The 17,469-nt window shown below is 29.8% G+C and overlaps 2 protein-coding genes across 3 annotated transcripts; one reads left to right on the plus strand and one right to left on the minus strand.

The window, feature by feature from the left end:
• Positions 1-297: 297 nt before the first annotated feature.
• Positions 298-6,026, plus strand: LOC124422876 (acyl-CoA:lysophosphatidylglycerol acyltransferase 1-like). The gene is made up of 6 exons (XM_046959828.1): positions 298-900; positions 1,652-1,869; positions 1,951-2,165; positions 2,388-2,661; positions 2,826-2,977; positions 3,060-6,026. The coding sequence occupies exons 1-6, from the start codon at positions 860-862 to the stop codon at positions 3,294-3,296; spliced, it is 1,137 nt and encodes a 378-aa protein (XP_046815784.1). The 5' UTR covers positions 298-859; the 3' UTR covers positions 3,297-6,026.
• Positions 6,027-7,209: 1,183 nt separating this feature from the next.
• Positions 7,210-17,469, minus strand: LOC124422874 (sortilin-related receptor-like). Of its 2 annotated transcripts, none has more exons than XM_046959825.1 (10): positions 17,170-17,469; positions 15,142-15,417; positions 14,888-15,049; positions 14,367-14,720; positions 14,015-14,283; positions 9,667-13,922; positions 9,265-9,512; positions 8,700-9,174; positions 8,417-8,617; positions 7,210-8,311 (listed from the first exon to the last, which is right to left on the minus strand). In XM_046959825.1, the coding sequence occupies exons 1-10, from the start codon at positions 17,437-17,439 to the stop codon at positions 8,247-8,249; spliced, it is 6,576 nt and encodes a 2,191-aa protein (XP_046815781.1). In that variant the 5' UTR covers positions 17,440-17,469; the 3' UTR covers positions 7,210-8,246. The 2 variants fall into 2 exon arrangements, with proteins under 2 accessions (XP_046815781.1, XP_046815782.1); XM_046959826.1 differs by having other exon boundaries at positions 7,210-8,308; positions 17,170-17,468.

Below are 17,469 nucleotides of genomic sequence, written 5' to 3' on the forward strand. Positions count from 1 at the left end.
ATAAAATAAACGATCATTGAGTCGAGCCAAATCCAGTCAAATCAAGTGCAATTGAGCATTGTTTGATTCATTTCTACTCATCTATGATTGGTCCGCCTATACACATTCCTCTACGTCTCTTACTGACTGTGCTATAGGAAGCGCTATTCCGATTGGTTGTGATTAATAATGCGAACGTAAGATATAACGAATCCTATTGGTGAAATGTGTGAATTGAATCGCCCTATAGAGATCAAAACGACCAATCTGCAAAGTGCAAATCTTGAAACTACTTAAAATTGTTAGAAAATGTTACCGCTGGAATGAAAACTAAAGGAATAACGTACTATTACAATTTTTGTTTAACTTGTATAATTCGAAATATCATTCTATATTTGCAATATGCTAAAAGTAAATCCCATAATTGATACTTATATATCGTCAATAAAAGTTGATAGCAATTGTTCTGTGTCATATCTAATAATGAGATATGTATTTCAAGTAGCAAAAGTAGTGACACATGGTATATTCTTTGCAAAAGCGCCGCGTATATGTCAGCTGACAGAAAAAGTATTAAATTCTTAGTTTTTTCATTTCTTCCCCAGTTAAGAAATTGTTAACCAAAATCAATGGTGAAAGCATCTTTACATTGTAAACGCAAAATTTAAAAACGCTAACGAATATTGATCAAAATTTGTTTGAAAAATATAATTTCCATTATTAATGAACAGTTCGCCCATTTTTATATATGTTAATGTGTCATCTAAGATAATGATTCTATATTATATAATTTCCTTCTAAAGAGATGCTATAATGTTGATGAATAAAAGGTGAATGAGATATATTCGATCTCATATAACGAGTGGCGTCTTAAAAAAAAATGACTGACTCTTCAGCCTCCGGCGTATCTGCCATTATAAGGTAAATTAAAAGTACCTTTTGTGACAGCTTTTTTTCATTATTTACATGAATATCAGCAAATAAAACATTTATCGATTATTTATTTTCTATATCAATATAGTTATTATAATTCTTTTCATTGAACATGTTCTTAACCTTCAAATTAATACACGTTTTGATGAAAGATTTTGAATGATACTTAATGAACTAGTTTATATTTCTTTTGATTCACATTTAAATTATTTTAAATTATAACTTTAAAATTAAACAATATAAATTAAAAAGTAAATACGATAATGAAATAATTGAAAATTAACTGAAATAATTTATGAAAAATTACATTAATTCTTTTTCATTATTTTACACGATAAATTGTACGTATAACGAAATATAGTATTGTTTTTGTTACAAGTGTTGCACGTAATAAAAGTATATACAAATTTGCTGACAAATATAAAACTCATGTTATTTGATTATAAAAACTTATATATTTCAATAAAAATTATAAAGTATAACTTATTATATTACCTTATTTGATTATATAAATTGAGTTATTAATATAATCTTAAATTATATGTATATCTCGTTAAATTAACAACAATATATTTGGTTAATTGTTTCAATTGTACATTTGGTTATGTCCAAATTACTAATATAATTTGCGATATTTCATATATATAAAAGTTTAAGCGTAATTAAGTATTAATCTAACTTCATACGTATATTTTAAATTATTTATATTTATATGCTAAAATATATATTTTTTTTACAGGATAATTAACAATGTAGTGACATTTGTAAAGTGTATTACACGAACAGGCTTTGTAATATTAAATAATATCTATTGTATACCTACGTATATAGTATGGATGACTTTGTTGTATCCTGTGAAAGTATATCAACCACAAGTATATTGGCGAATAGAGGGCCTTTTTTTTCATTGGTTACTAGCCATGGTTTCTATGTGGACTTGGTCAGCTGGTTATGATAGTAAGTTGTAAAAATAATTACAATATAAAATGATAGAATTATACAGTTGAACACTGTTAAAAATAAACATTTATTTTATAGTAATAGAACAAGGCGATGATATAGAGAAGATTATTAGTGAAAGAACACTTGTTATAGTAAATCATCAGAGTACTGGGGACGTTCCTATGTTAATGACAACATTTAATGCAAAACCAAATGTATTGCCCAATTTAATGTGGATTATGGATAGAATATTTAAGTTCACTAACTTTGGCATAGTTTCTATTTTACATCATGACTTTTTTATAATTTCTGTAAGTTGAATTACAGATATTCTATTTTATTTTAACATGTTAAGGAATATATTTTCCCTATTTCTTCTCGTAATGCATATCATTATATAGTTTGAAAAATTTAGATCACTATTTTTTATTTTCTATATATTTTCATTTATATTCAATCCTGTAACATGAAATGGATTTAATTATTATTTTATTAATTTATTAAAAGAATTTATTTTCTACTTTATTTATCAGGGTCGTAAACGAAGAGACGAAAGCTTAAGACAATTAGAAAAACATTTGAAAGGATCATACATAGGACTTAATAGAAAATGGTTAATTCTATTTCCTGAAGGAGGTTTCTTGTGTAAGCGTCGTGAAACGTCACAAAAATATGCTAAAAAAAATAATTTGCCCATCCTAGAGAATGTGAGTTTACCTAGAGTAGGTGCAATGCAAATAATATTTAACACTATCGGTCCAACGGAAGATAATATGGTGCAACATGACCACTTAGACAACAGAGCAAGTAATGTATTTCGTTTGAATTTATATTACTTTTTTGATACTTATACTTTTATATATATTTTTATTCGTCTGAATAAAAATATATGTTTTATATGTTTCATATGTTCGCAACATATGAAACAAATAAAACAAAAAGAAAAAGGATTTCATGAATTTTTCATACAGGCACGGCAGTAAAACCAGCTGAAATCACCTGGGTTCTTGACATAACAATAGCATATCCTCAGGGTAAACCTATTGATTTACCTACAATTATAACTGGTTCAAGATCACCTTGCGAAACGTTCTTGTTTTATCGACTTTATCCTAGTAAAATGGTAAGATATTATGTATTTAATAATAATATATATGTATATAAAAATTTTTTATTTTATTCATTATAAAAAAAAAAACTCGTAGGTTCCACGTGAACCAGAGCTATTGTCTAAGTGGTTATATGATAGATGGGTAGAAAAAGAATTGCTTTTGGAAAATTTTTATAAACATGGCGCATTTGTTGGTACACATGACTCAGCTGCAAAGGGTTCGAAAATCCAACAGGATCCATTAAGATTCCTAGTCATTCATTTATTTTTTATAACATCTAGTTATATACATTATAGTATGTTTCAATATATATTATCCTGCTTTTGGTAAGGCATATGCTATTTAAGAATAGCATTAAAATTTTAGGATAATTGTAACACAAAAAGTGGATTATTCCTGCCTTAAACAATATTAACATTTATTACAATAAAATAACGAGTGTATGGATTGTCAATTCCAATTGAACTATTTACAATTTAGATACATTTTAATGGTTAATGCCACTTTTTCATTTAAAACAATAAAATATTTGATTTAGCACGCGTATAATTATTTGCTTAAAAAGGGATTAATCAGAAACAATTTTCTAAATATTAATGCGGACATGGCGTTTGAAATTTTTTCAAGTAAGTTGTTTTTAAATTTAAATTAACTTTCTTTCATCAAAAGGTAACTATTTTATACAGATAAATCATATATGTATGTGCGTGTGTGTATGTGTGCGCGTGCGTACGTATGTATGTGTATATATATATATATATATATATATATGCATCTTCACATACATATTATTCTTGTTATATCTTATACAGAGTCATCACATAATATTTTTCATAAAGTAAATAATTATTTGCAATAATATAATTTCTTGATACAACTTGTAAAAATCCTTACATTTTGATAACTAGTTATTAATATGTAGTTACCATTAATTTAGTATAAAAATTTATTTATTTTATGTAAGTGCAAATACAGGAGCATTTATTGAATACTTATTTGACACTCGTATCTTATAATTACACAGAAACTAGATCTGCATTTTCTTAATTATAATAAATTATAAAACTAGTGCATTGCTTTTATATATATATATGTATATATATATATACACACGTATTATTTATAATGCATAATATATAGCACACGTTATGTAGAGTATCAATTTTAAGGATTTAGCAATCAATCTCAAGAAAAATTTTTTTTCTGCATTCTGTATAAAGCGCAAGTGTGTTGATACTTTATAAAGTGTTTAAAATCTTAACATTTTAAGCGATTTTATTATATCTTGCATGCATGTTTCATAATAGTTTGTTATACATCAATTGTGAAATCTAATAACTTAATGTTATTACCTTTATAAAAACAGTAATATTTCACTATTTGAAATATGCTTCTACAACACATTGTTCACTCTTTCGTCATATGTAATAAGAAAGGAATACTTTAAGAGTATAATTATAGCAGAATTTTCTAAATGGTGGTATTAAAAATCAATAAATTTGGAATCTTATTGTTATATTGAATTAAGTGTGACATTTAATTATGTTAAATTTTTATGAAATTGGAAATAGTATTACTTTGAATTTATTACATTTTATAAACAGGTGTAATAAAATTAACAAAATGGGATTATAAAGTTAACAAAAAGATATATTTAAACTCGGTCGTGCCTTGCTCTTATAAACAATCTTGCTGTTAACTGTAAATAGTATTATGCAAATATTAAGCACATAACTACTATTAGGACAGCACATTATTAATTTTTAAGACATTCTTAAGACATGTCTTATTTCCTTCTTATAAAGTGATATAATGTTTATAATATAAGTCTAATTTATAAGTTTCATTAATGGAAAGTTGCCTAATAAATAGCTTTCCAAATAAAAATTGTGGTAAAAATCAAAATGTATTATTATCCAAAGTCTAAAAGTAAAAAAATGAATACACGTATTTTTCACCAGAATTTAAATTTAAAAATAATGAATTTGTTTATTACCATCAAACTTCTAATATTTTTTTGTTGGAAAAATTAAATGAATACTATAATTGCAAAATATACTGCACGTTTTTATGTGAGATATATATATATATATATATGTATATATATATATATATGTCATAAAGTAATATCAATCCCGTACTTGTAAATTACAAATTGAATATTCAATATGCAAAGTATATGCAAATGACTAAAAATACAACTAATAAATTGTATGTGACGAATTTGAATTTAGATTATGAATATTAAACTTTTTATATAATAATGATATATAGTAATGATATATAGTAACTTGAAATTTATTTATAAATTTGTGTCACTCGTAAAGTTATTTGCATTTTTCTGCATTTTAATATCTACAAATTTTATACACCAAGTACAAATGCCGTTTATGTATAAAGATATTAATGATAATATATGTAATTATAATTGCAAAGATCTCCAAGTAACTCTAAATACTATCAGCAGGATTGTTACTAGGATTTCAAATGTTTATAATTATTTAAATATACAAGTACGGTGCTATAACAGGAATTGCATTTTCTTTTGTAAGTTGTGTAGTAATTGTGAGATCTTTATTATAGATTTAATTTTAAACCTTCAATAAAAATGTTAGTTGTACAGTAAGATAAGCATATAACGTACACATTTCGTTCACAGCTCATTTCTAGTCCAATTTATAAATTTTGTTTATATTGATGGATATTAAATGACATTTGTATGTGGTTAAATTTATATAAATCTGAATATCTTATATGTTAATAAAATGATATGTGTCGTTATATATTTTTTTTATTTTCGTTATTACAAGAGATACAATAAATAAGAATTTTTGATAACACGTATTTTAATATCAATTAAATATCATCAAATCTAAGTAACGATAATCAATCAATAAAATAATCTTATCACGAAATGTGTAATATTGAAATAAGGCTTGCTTGTTATTTTAATGATACATTAAACCTTACCTCTCTCTCATAATTTGATTAGCCATCGAACTGTAGAATTCAAATAATACATAATAAGAATTGCAGTAATAAAAGAACACAGCAAAATTATCTTGTGCCTTAATCTTATTTATTTACACGCAAATATAAATATATATATATATATATATATATATATATATATATATATATATATATGTATATATATATATATGTATATATTTTATTATACTATCATATATCGTCGCCTTGATAGATATAGAAATACGTAAAATGCAAAGTCTAGTTGTTTTTTCCTTAAAATCGATGGAAAGATCGTGTATAGTATTGTTATTTCTTTTTTATGTATAACTACAAACATAGTAGGAATATTAATAATAATAATAATAATAATATAAAGTAATACGGATAATTAAAAAAGAAAGTACCATCTATGATTCTTAAATATATTATTGCTAATTACAATCTAAAATCTTATTTACTTAATTATCGTAGTTCTTCGTATTATAAATGTGTTGTTTATGATGGTAACGACCTTTTATCTTTCAATTCTTACAGAGAAATAATTTAAAAGGAAAAAAAAAAAGAAAAAAGTCAGGAAAAAAGAAAAAATAAAAAAGTAATGGAAACTATTAAATAACGAATACTATTAAAATGAATTGAAAAGAAAAAGTGTCTTTAACGGTAATTACAATGCGTTATACGCGAAGAACTTTCAATACAAACTTCGACAATACTGCTTCAATATCATTTTTTTAACGCACGATCATATATATGTATAATTTCAACATTTTACATTTTACTGAAAAAAATAAAATTAAATTATCTACTATAAAAATACAAATTGTACCTTAAAAATAATAACCTTAAAGATAAATCGTGCATATTACCTGCCTTTTTCCATTTATGTTTATATAATCTTATAATATAATAACCAATTTTGTAACTGTAAAAGTATAATCATATCGACTCATAAACACAAACTGTCTTTCATATCATATGCATAAAGAAAATAACGAAAAATGAAATGCAGAAGAGAATATTTTATAAATAAAATCTACCTCTATAGTAATTTTCTGTTTATATTCATTTAATTGGAAAAAGTAATTTTGTCATAAATATTGATTATTAATAATTCACTAAATGTGTTTGGATAATTTATAATTATTTACAACCGTTTAGAAGCCTCTATATGCTGTCAACAGTATTAAAGTATGAAATTAAAATAAGTTTCATCTGGTAGATGTTTACAGAAATCAAATCGATTAAAATTAAACATATAAAACTTTAGAAATAGTTATAAAATAGTTTTATTATTTCATCTATTCCATAGATCTGCTTGTAATTGATTGCGCGTTTCTCAATGAAAATACATACAATAATTCTGATTATTCTTGTTTAACACACAGATTATAAAAACTTTAATAACGCTGTATTGAAAGAAAAAAAATTTGATGGACATGCAATTTACTGAAACTGACAATGTTAAATTTTATAACTTGTAGAAATATATTTAACATTCTTATGAAATCTTATATATTGCATAAAGGGAAAATTTGATTTTTAGATAAAAAGTATACGTACATAGAAAATAAAAAATACGAAATCGTATTAAATAATACTATGTTGTTAAAGTGCATACATAAGTATATACATATATACGTATATACGTACTCAGTCACACATGTATATATGTTTATATTTATATATAGTAACATGTATAACAGCATTATGTATGGCAGATCAAAAAATTTTTTAATCTGCACATTCAATAAAAAATATTTACTATGTACAAATAATTTTCACGTTCAATACTCCACAAGATATTTAATTCTTCTGCTATAGCTTAAATTTCTGTTTTTCTCTCTCATTCTCTCTCTCTCTCTCTCTCTCTCTTTTATTTTAAATATATAAATTTTAATATAGGATCCAATGGCTAAATGTCGTCTCACGCTGTACTAATTTCTGATATTTTAAAATGCATATAAGTATTCTATTTCTATATGATATTGTAACAATTGTATTACAAAGTATCTTTTTATATACTTCGAATCGACTAATGTAACATTTAGTACACATCTCAATTTAGTAAAATTATCAATTTCAAACCACTTGCATAGCTTTTATAGAAGCTCCTGACTTTCATTGTAGTTTCACCTAGACTCAACATTTTATTAGATTAATAATATTTTGGCACATTCTCCTAACGTTTTGTTATATATCATTGTATGTCATATATATATACATATACATATATATATATATATATATATATATATATATATATATATATACACATATATATATATAATATAGGTAAATATTACGTGTTTATGCTATTACCAATGGCTCATCGTCTGAGAAACCTCTAATCACAGGGCTATCTTCCTCTTCTGCTGAGAAAAAGAATATCATATAATTTGTAAATGCTTTATACGATAAAGTAAATCTCAAATTAGTAAAGTAAATAAATTCGATTTGATGGTAGTGTTATTACTCACCTAAACCATCCGTGGTACCAGGGAATGTTGCTTGACCTCGTCTCGTGTCGTAATGACTATTAGCAAATTGCGTGAAGCTATTAGACAATCTTCTGTGCCGTACAACAAAGTATGCTAACGCTGAGCCCAGAGCTACGACGAGCAAACAAATTGGTATTGCGAAAGACAAGATGTTCGACGTATTCATAGTCACTGGCCATACTATATGTTTGAAACATATTATCGTTAGAAAAAAGAAAGGAAGAAAGTGTAAATTATAATGCATCATATCAATAAAGATTACCCGTTGGACTCTCTATACTTCGAGTTTCGCTCAATATACTTCGATATCCTTCTTCGGTAACCAATCTAACTGCGAAAGTATATATTATATCTGATTTTGCATTTTTATATATATACGGTGGTTGATCAGCTTTAAAGATCTGTGTATTGGATTCATTTAATGTACGTGAACCCTCCGCTACCAATATTTCGTAATGGTAATTTGTAATTATTGCCATGTTATCAGGTTGATGGTGCCAATACACAAGATAATTTCCTTCTTTGTATAATACCTTTAATTGATGAGGTGGTAAAATTGGAGGTGCATGATAAATTACCGGTTGACTAGGTATAGTGTTTTTAACATCCGTTGCAATTACGACACGGTATATTCCACCATATCTTATCTTATTAAACGTGTGTTTCATAATTGATTCGCTTGTTGGCAATAGCGTTACAATTTTCGTTTTATTAAGCGTCAATTCTGTCAGTGTGATCTACGAAGAAAAAAGAAAATTTTCTTTCTTTCTTTCCTCCCCAGGCGAAAAACACGATTATTCAATTTATAAAGTAACTAGATAACTTACCGTGTAACTGATCGGTTCATCAATCGTAGGACAGCTTGCGCTCCAAGATACGATGATGCTATCGCTTTTATTTGATACCTTAACCCTTTTTGGTGGTGCTCGTACGTTAAAATGAGTTGTAACAGCAACTGGCTGACTCAAGGGACCAGCTCCGTAATCCCCATTGACGCCAACTCCAAAGATGTATGACTCGCAAGCTTGTAAATCTTTAATTGTAGCAGTCAAGTTCGTAGTAAGATATCTGTACTCTAAAAAAAAAAAAAAGAAAAAAAAAGAAAAAAAAAAAAAAAAAGAAAAAAAAAGAGAGAATCGCAAATAAACATAAAATTAATTATTCATTCGAAGATGCAGAAATGTTGCATGAAGGATTTGTAAATAATTGTAACGTTTAATAATTCATACCTTTAAAGAATTCTTGCATATTCAGACCATAATAAATTGCATATTGCCATTTAATCTTTCGAAGGCTTTTTGGTGGATCCCAGGTGAGTTTAACCGTTGTTCCGTGTGGCTTAACCAGTTGTGCGTCAAGTTTTACTATCGACGGCAATGGCGTACCCTTTGTGGCAGCAACTACAGTATTTACTTTGCCTACGTAATTCTTTTTTGTCGCAGCAACCTCAAATGTATAATTATTTCCTGGAGCCAAATTTGTAACTTCGATTACATTTTCCATTGTAATCAATGTTTTCAAAGCAGGATGCAATGAAGGTGCTTTCGGGGTAACATGATATCCATCCACGTCCTTTATTTTGTTCCACGTTAAAGACACCGAATGATTCGTCGTTTCGGTTACGCGCAAACCTTCTATATCATCAATATTCGCTGCACCATCAAAGGTCAATACAACAACTTGGGAAGCATTTGATTCGTGTTCCCTATTCTTTGCAATGACCCAAAATGAATAATTTTGATGAGCCTCGAATACGGTATCTATAATTCCAGACGTCTTTTGCCATGAAAATCGCAAAGGTGGTGTAGGAGGAGAAATGAACCCGTCATATCCGGTGATAGGTCCATTTGGATGCAAAGGCGAGCGCCATGAAACTTCAACTCTTGTACCGTTCTTTTGAGTAATCGTTACATTCCATGGTTCCGACGGTATGCCCTCTCCTGTCATAACTCGCAAGTACTTAGCCGGTGGAAAGACAGTACTTTGTCCTTTTAATTTGACATAAACCGTTAGATTATAACGCGTATAAGGTTGAAGACCACTGAACAAATATTCCGTATCTTCGATCCAGGTAGAAGCGTTGGTCCACTTTGCATCAGATTCGATCCGTGCGATAGATGGTAAGAACTCTAAACTCACATTGTTCGGTATTGGCATCCAGAAAAGGAAAAGACTAGTAGCATTTATCAAACGTTCATCGACACCCATGACAAGCACTTGGTAAACGCGAGAATTATTCTTATCGCAATGTAACTCATCGAATCCATCTAAACAATCAGGCTTATCGTCGCAATAAGACGTAAGAGGGAAACAACGTGTTTCGTCGCAAGGGAATAGACCGACGTAACAAGATGGTGTCGCAGCTGGACTTGGATGTTGATTAGGATGACAACCTAATTCGTCGCTGCCATCGGGACATTCTTCTACGTCATTACATATGTTTGATAGAGGAATACAAGAGCCATCCCTTCGGCACATGAATTGATCTTCTCCGCAATATACGACATTGCAATTCAATTCATCCTCACCCGAAAGACAATCATTGGATCCATCACAGACCCATGCATTCTCTATACAGTCGCCATTGAGACATTGGAATTGATAAGGTCTGCATATACGAACTTGTTCTGTTGTTTCTGGTACTTCGGATGTTGGATCAATGTCCCCGCAACCCATTTCATCGGAATCATCGCCGCAATCATCAACGCTATCACATTTCCACCAATAAGGTACACATTTTTTATTATTACATGTAAACATCCAATCTATGCAAGAACTTGTAGGCGATATTGGAGATGGTACTGGAGGCGCAATTGTCGTTCTAGTACAATTTAATTCGTCCGATCCATCGGGACAATCTTTATCTCCATCGCATACCCAAGATTTGTAAATACATCTGTGTAATTGCGATACGTGACACATAAATTGCCAAGATTCACATTCCATTGTACTACAATTTTCCTCGTCCATACCATCTTCGCAATCTTTTTCACCATCGCATTTCCATGTTTTTGGTATGCAAGTACGATCCTTTTGGCATAAAATTTCATCAGATTTGCAAGAACTTGGCTGTACATTCTTAGTACAATTTTTCTCATCTGAACCATCTCTACAGTCATTCTCACCATCGCACCACCATCTATAAGATATACAACGGCTGTTATCACACTTGAACTGTGTTTCTGAACAATTCGGGTATTTACAATTCATTTCATCTTTGCCATCCTTGCAATCTTGATCAAGATCACATATCCAATATTTTGGAATGCACTTATTATCGTCACATTCGAAATTAGATGCACTACATGTAGCCTTATTATTGTTACATTGAATTTCATCCGAATTATCCCCGCAATCGTTGTCACCGTCGCATTTCCAGAATTTAGGTATACAGATCCCATTGTGACAAGGGAATTGATTAGCAGAGCACGTAGTTGCCACTCGTGGACATGTTGAATTAGCAAATGGCTTAATACCGCCAGGACACATACATTTACCATCGATCATTACCATTCCATCCGGACATAAGCAGACAAAACTATTGTAAGGAGCACCTAAGCAAATATAGGGACAGGTACTATTTGCACATTTGTTTGTTCCAGTTTGTACGCTATGAGCAAATACTTTTAAATCCATCAGTCCTGTCATCTGACCAATTACTGTCGATATACCAACTCCGTGATCTTTATCAGCCACAAATATCATCGATTGTTTCCAATCGTCCCAATACATGTTGTCTTTAAAGACAGCAACTGCAAATGGATGCGATACACGATCATCGTTCTCTATGATTTTCTTAAATCCTTTTCCATCAAAATCTGAGAAGCCAATATAATCTTCTCTGGCGTCAACCCAATAAATTCTCTCTGCTATATGATCAATTGTGATTCCATTTGGCCATTCAACAGTTGGTTTAACAAACAAACGCTTGATATTGGTACCATCGAGATTAGCTCTGGAAACGGATGCATTACCGGGAGCCCAATCGGTCCAAAACATGTATCCCATCATTGGGTGGACGGCTATGCCTCTCGGTTTTTGTAAATTATTAGGACCTAAAATTGTCCTTCGCATTCTCCCCGTTGTCGAAATATCCGTCTTAATTATTTGAATTCTCATCTTGACACCATCCACGAAATAGAGTACATTGGAGACCCAATCAAATGCCATTCCTTCGATAGAATTTAAATCAGTTTCTACTAAAATTTCTGGGGAACTTAAACCATCGTTAAGGCATTGTCTACCAATAGTATCGTTAACAATATCTGCCCAATATAAACAGTTTTTTTTAAGATCAAATTCTATGGCAATAACATTTTTCAAACCATGGACGGGTAATGTTTCTAATTTCTCTTCGACCAAATTTATTCGCGATATATGTTCTCGTTGAGCGACCAACAAAAATTCCAACGATTCTTTCATCGGGCAAGGTATTTCGTCTGGTTCAAAGTTTCTTGCGAGACCATCGATACATTCGTCATCTGGTATTTTAATATATCCTTTTGTACGTTTATAAAATTTCCCAGGCTTACATGTACTGGGAACTGCGTATGGATCGACATTAGTTAAAAGCTTATTACGTATACAATGATATGGAGGTCCTACTTTTAGAAATCCAAAATCACATTGATAATCATTAGCATCGCATGGACAAATCTCTAATTTGATAGGTCGATCGTAGTTTACACCTGTGTAACAATTAGCTCGCGCTGCTCGTCTTTGATAAGTTTCCATTTTTCCTAAGACACACGATACAACTGGCTGATCCAAACTCGCCGGTGACCAAAATTTAAAGTCATCTTCTCTACAATTTCTTTCAAATACGTTTTTCAAATCAACTTTAATTATTAACCATTGATGTTGTCCACTGTCCGAACCGAACATCGTGAACACTGTAGTATTTTCACCTGGCTCAGTCATAAGCCCGTACACGCGTAGCATTTTTTCATGAAATTCATACGTTTGCCAAGTTTCTCCCTCGTCTATAGAATATGAAAGATCTCTCGTTTCTCCTCGCGATTTGAAATATTTAACTGCAACTAACAGTCCACCGTGATCTCCCATATTGAAGAAATAATAATCTTTCAAAACTTGTTTCCATGTAAGACCAGCATCTCTCGATACGTAAAGTGCAAGATGTCCTTTCAAACTTGAACCTATTACTCCTGTGGCCATAATAATACCAGGCGCAGATTTCGAGCTCATGATCGTTACTGATCTAGTAACAGGATATAATTGACTAAATCTTTGACTCAGATGCAAAGAACAATCTTTTTGTGGACAATGAACATAAAATCCTTCATGATTTGCTACAGGTGGCTTGATATTATTCCAAGTTGTTCCGTGATCGAATGTAATCAATGATGCTAAATGTTCCGGTCCAATTGAACCTAATTTCGGACTTCCTTTAACTTTTGAGGCTATGTAAATGCCACGCAGTCCTTCTACTCTATACAAGTCTGTAAATGCTTCATCTGCAACATCACTGTTGAAACAATATATTAGAAAATAATAAAATACCATTAAGACTTCTACAATAAGCTTATTTTATCTATGTGTGAGATTCTTATTACTTACTTCAGCCAACTATCTTTCCATGTACTATTAGGGAAGAATGTAAGAATTCCTTCCAATGATAATGAGAATATAGCTTTTTCATGATCAATTATTTCTGATATATAAAGATTTACCATGGTATCACTGTGAGCAACTGCAACAAAGATTCTATTGTTCGCTACATCGGCAATATGATAATTTTTACGATCCAATTCCGTATTAAACTGAGCTAATACAAATCCTTGATTTTTATAAGAGACATATAAATCTAAATTTTCCGAAGAACCATTCTGTTAAAAATGAGAAAATAATTAAGTTATATAACTCGCATGATTGAAATAAATTTTGTTTATTAATAGAACTTTATCTTAACCTTAGAAGATTTTGATGTTGCAAACATATAATCTCCCCTGATTTGAAAATCTTCAACATTTCTGATTACTACATTAGACTCTCCTGGATAATGATTTGCTTCTGTCAGAAATGGAATTTCCTTTCGAAGAATTGGCGAAAGTGATAATCTATGTTGAAAGTCATGTATTAACAAATCATGTATTTCCATTCTTCCATGAAGTACTACGTCTTCGTATCTTGCTCGTAAAACGGTATTAGATCCCGATGGTTCTGTACGTTCCACTAATATAGTGCATTGTGACGACCAGAAAAATGCTTTTACATATTGTTGTATAGATATCCATTTAAATCCATAGTCTTTTGACAACCATAACTAAAAAGAGAAAAGAAAAGAAAAGAAAAGAAAAGGAAAAAAAAAAAAAAAAAAGCAAAACAAATAAATAAAAATAAAAAATAATAATAGTAATAACAATATTGAAATTCGAACGAACTCAGAAAACTGTTAAAAGGTAATTTTTATATTAGATTAAAACTCATTACCTGTCTCATAGGATCAACTTTATCCAATATTAATACAACACGTGGATCTGATTCGCAATATGAAATTTCACTTGGGTGAAATGGAACGGGTACTCTTCTAATAGTTTTGCCATTATTCCTTGTAATGAATATTAAACTGTTTGTGCTGTCCACAAAGATACACTATAAATTATAAAAATATATCTTATATTTAGTGTTTATTATAGTTTAATATCCCTAAGATAAATCTATAGTTTAGAAACAAGGAAACCTACATATTGATAGTTCTTTGGATGATTAGTAAATTTATCTAAAGTAGCATATCGTGCATTGTATTCATAAGAAACTTTGAAGTATTCAGTCTTATTCTCAAACGTATCTCCATAATCATAGCTTATATATACAGCACTAGGATTACTTTGAACTACTTCATCGCTTTCTTGCATGCGTGCTATAGGAGTACTATCTTTCGCTAGACATATTATCACATTTGATCCTTCTCCGACCCAATGCACCATCAATTGCTGATGAGAATCGTTTAAAGCGTTCACCTGTAAATATATAAATAAACACTTTGATATTATCTTATATACTTTCTTTATCATATTTACAATATCTTTATCGATTAATCCAACATTTTTGTTATCGCTTTGAGATAATTTATCTTTACTAATAAAATTCATTTAAGAAAGAAATAACAGAAAATTTTTCATGCAACTTTTTTTCCAGATGTATATTGTAAATAAATTGTATGAATGAATTGAATATAAGAAAATATTTTCGTATAAGTTTCGATCTTGGTACAATGTGCAAAGGTCTTTTGATTAAAAAGGATGAATCATTTCATGATTTATAATATATATATATATATATATATATATATATATATATATATATATATATAGAGAGAGAGAGAGAAAAGAAGGAAAAACCTTCAAAGTAAAAGTGAAAGGCTATAAAATTTGAATACTTTACATAATGGTCTTATATAAGTGGGAAATACAAAGATAATACGTTTATTTAATAATAAGTATTTCTTAATAAGGTAATCAAATTATTTATTGTGAAAACATATATTGATCACCAAGAAAATTCCAAAAACTTGAGCATTCATTGCAGTTATAAAATGCTTATATAACATCGTAATAATTGATATTTCGTTTATTATCATCATAAATAAATGAAATAGGATACTTTTGGATGTTTATCTGTATCTGCCAAGGCATAATACATACATAATACAACAACGCTATATGGATATTCATGTAATTGTTACATGATATGGCAAGGCATTGTTATGGCAAGGCATTGTTATGACAAGTCAAAAAAATATTTTGAAGAAGATAATAGACTATGCCAAACTATGCCAAAACAATTTTAACCAAGCACACAACATAGGCAGGACTTATATATTTTTTAATTTTATTAAAACTTTGCAATTCTAAAGAAATGAAATATTTTATCGCTGCAAATATATTTCTGTTATAGGCGAAGAACAAAAAAAAATTGAATGTGATACAGCACATATTGCGTTACGAAATTCTTTTATTTCCCTATTTTTCCAAGAATATACTGTGACTAGAAAACAAAGAGCATAATTATCATAATGCAATTAAAATAGAACGTTATCAATCGTAACAATTCGTGGAAAATGTTTTTAGATGAAAAACCTACGAGGAAAAAAAAAGTCGATGGCAATCGGATATAACGAAATCAAAGATAGTCTACTTCTATTTACAAACAATGAACGTTTATTAAAATGGATCATAAAGGCTTTATAAATGCATTAACTAAACGGTTATTGACCTCTGCGTTTCAATAACAAAACTAACATAACGCTATCTTATTTCAACCCGATTGATTAAATTTATTCTGGAAGGTGCATAACACGTCAATTATCTTCTACTGCACGATACAGAAGCCCACCGCTATACGTTATAGCTATCTTGTAACACAGGAAGTGGCAAATAACGGCGGAGAATTGTCGCAAACGAGGGAGATTAATCATAAATACGGCAGAGAGGCGAAAGAGCGTAAGAAAACGTGGGCCGTATTGCCGACTTATTTAGATGTAAAATTAAATAAAGAGGGAGATAATCAAGAAGGAAGAAAGAACGCAAGGAATGAGAGAGAGAGAGAAAGAGAGGAAGGAAGGAGAGAGAGAAAGAGAGAGAGAGAGAGAGAGAGAGAGAGAGAGAGAGAGAGAGATGAAAGCAATAAAGCGATATCTCCGTAACGAAAGATCGAATTTTTTCATTCGTTAGAGAACAAACGGGGAAAAAGATGAAAAAGGAATGACGCACCTTGACGGTAATATTTGGCTTATTGTTTAGAATCCGTGATTCGGCATTTCTGCGGGTTCGTTCATATGACGTTTCTCCATTATCGTCATGGTTGTTGCTGTCTTTATTGATAATAATAGTCTTCTTGTATTGCAAAGTTCCTGTATCTTCGACGATGTGCAAAGTCTTTGGTTTATCACCGAATCTTTCGCCATTATTAGAACCGGTGAGAAAGAACAAATAAAACGCAAGGATGCAATAATAAAAGACCGAACTTGTCCGGCCGGCCATCTTGCTCAGACTGACTTTTTTCAATGACAG

The sequence above is a fragment of the Vespa crabro genome, chromosome 3 (assembly GCF_910589235.1).
Source record: "Vespa crabro chromosome 3, iyVesCrab1.2, whole genome shotgun sequence".
Lineage (NCBI taxonomy): Eukaryota > Metazoa > Arthropoda > Insecta > Hymenoptera > Vespidae > Vespa > Vespa crabro.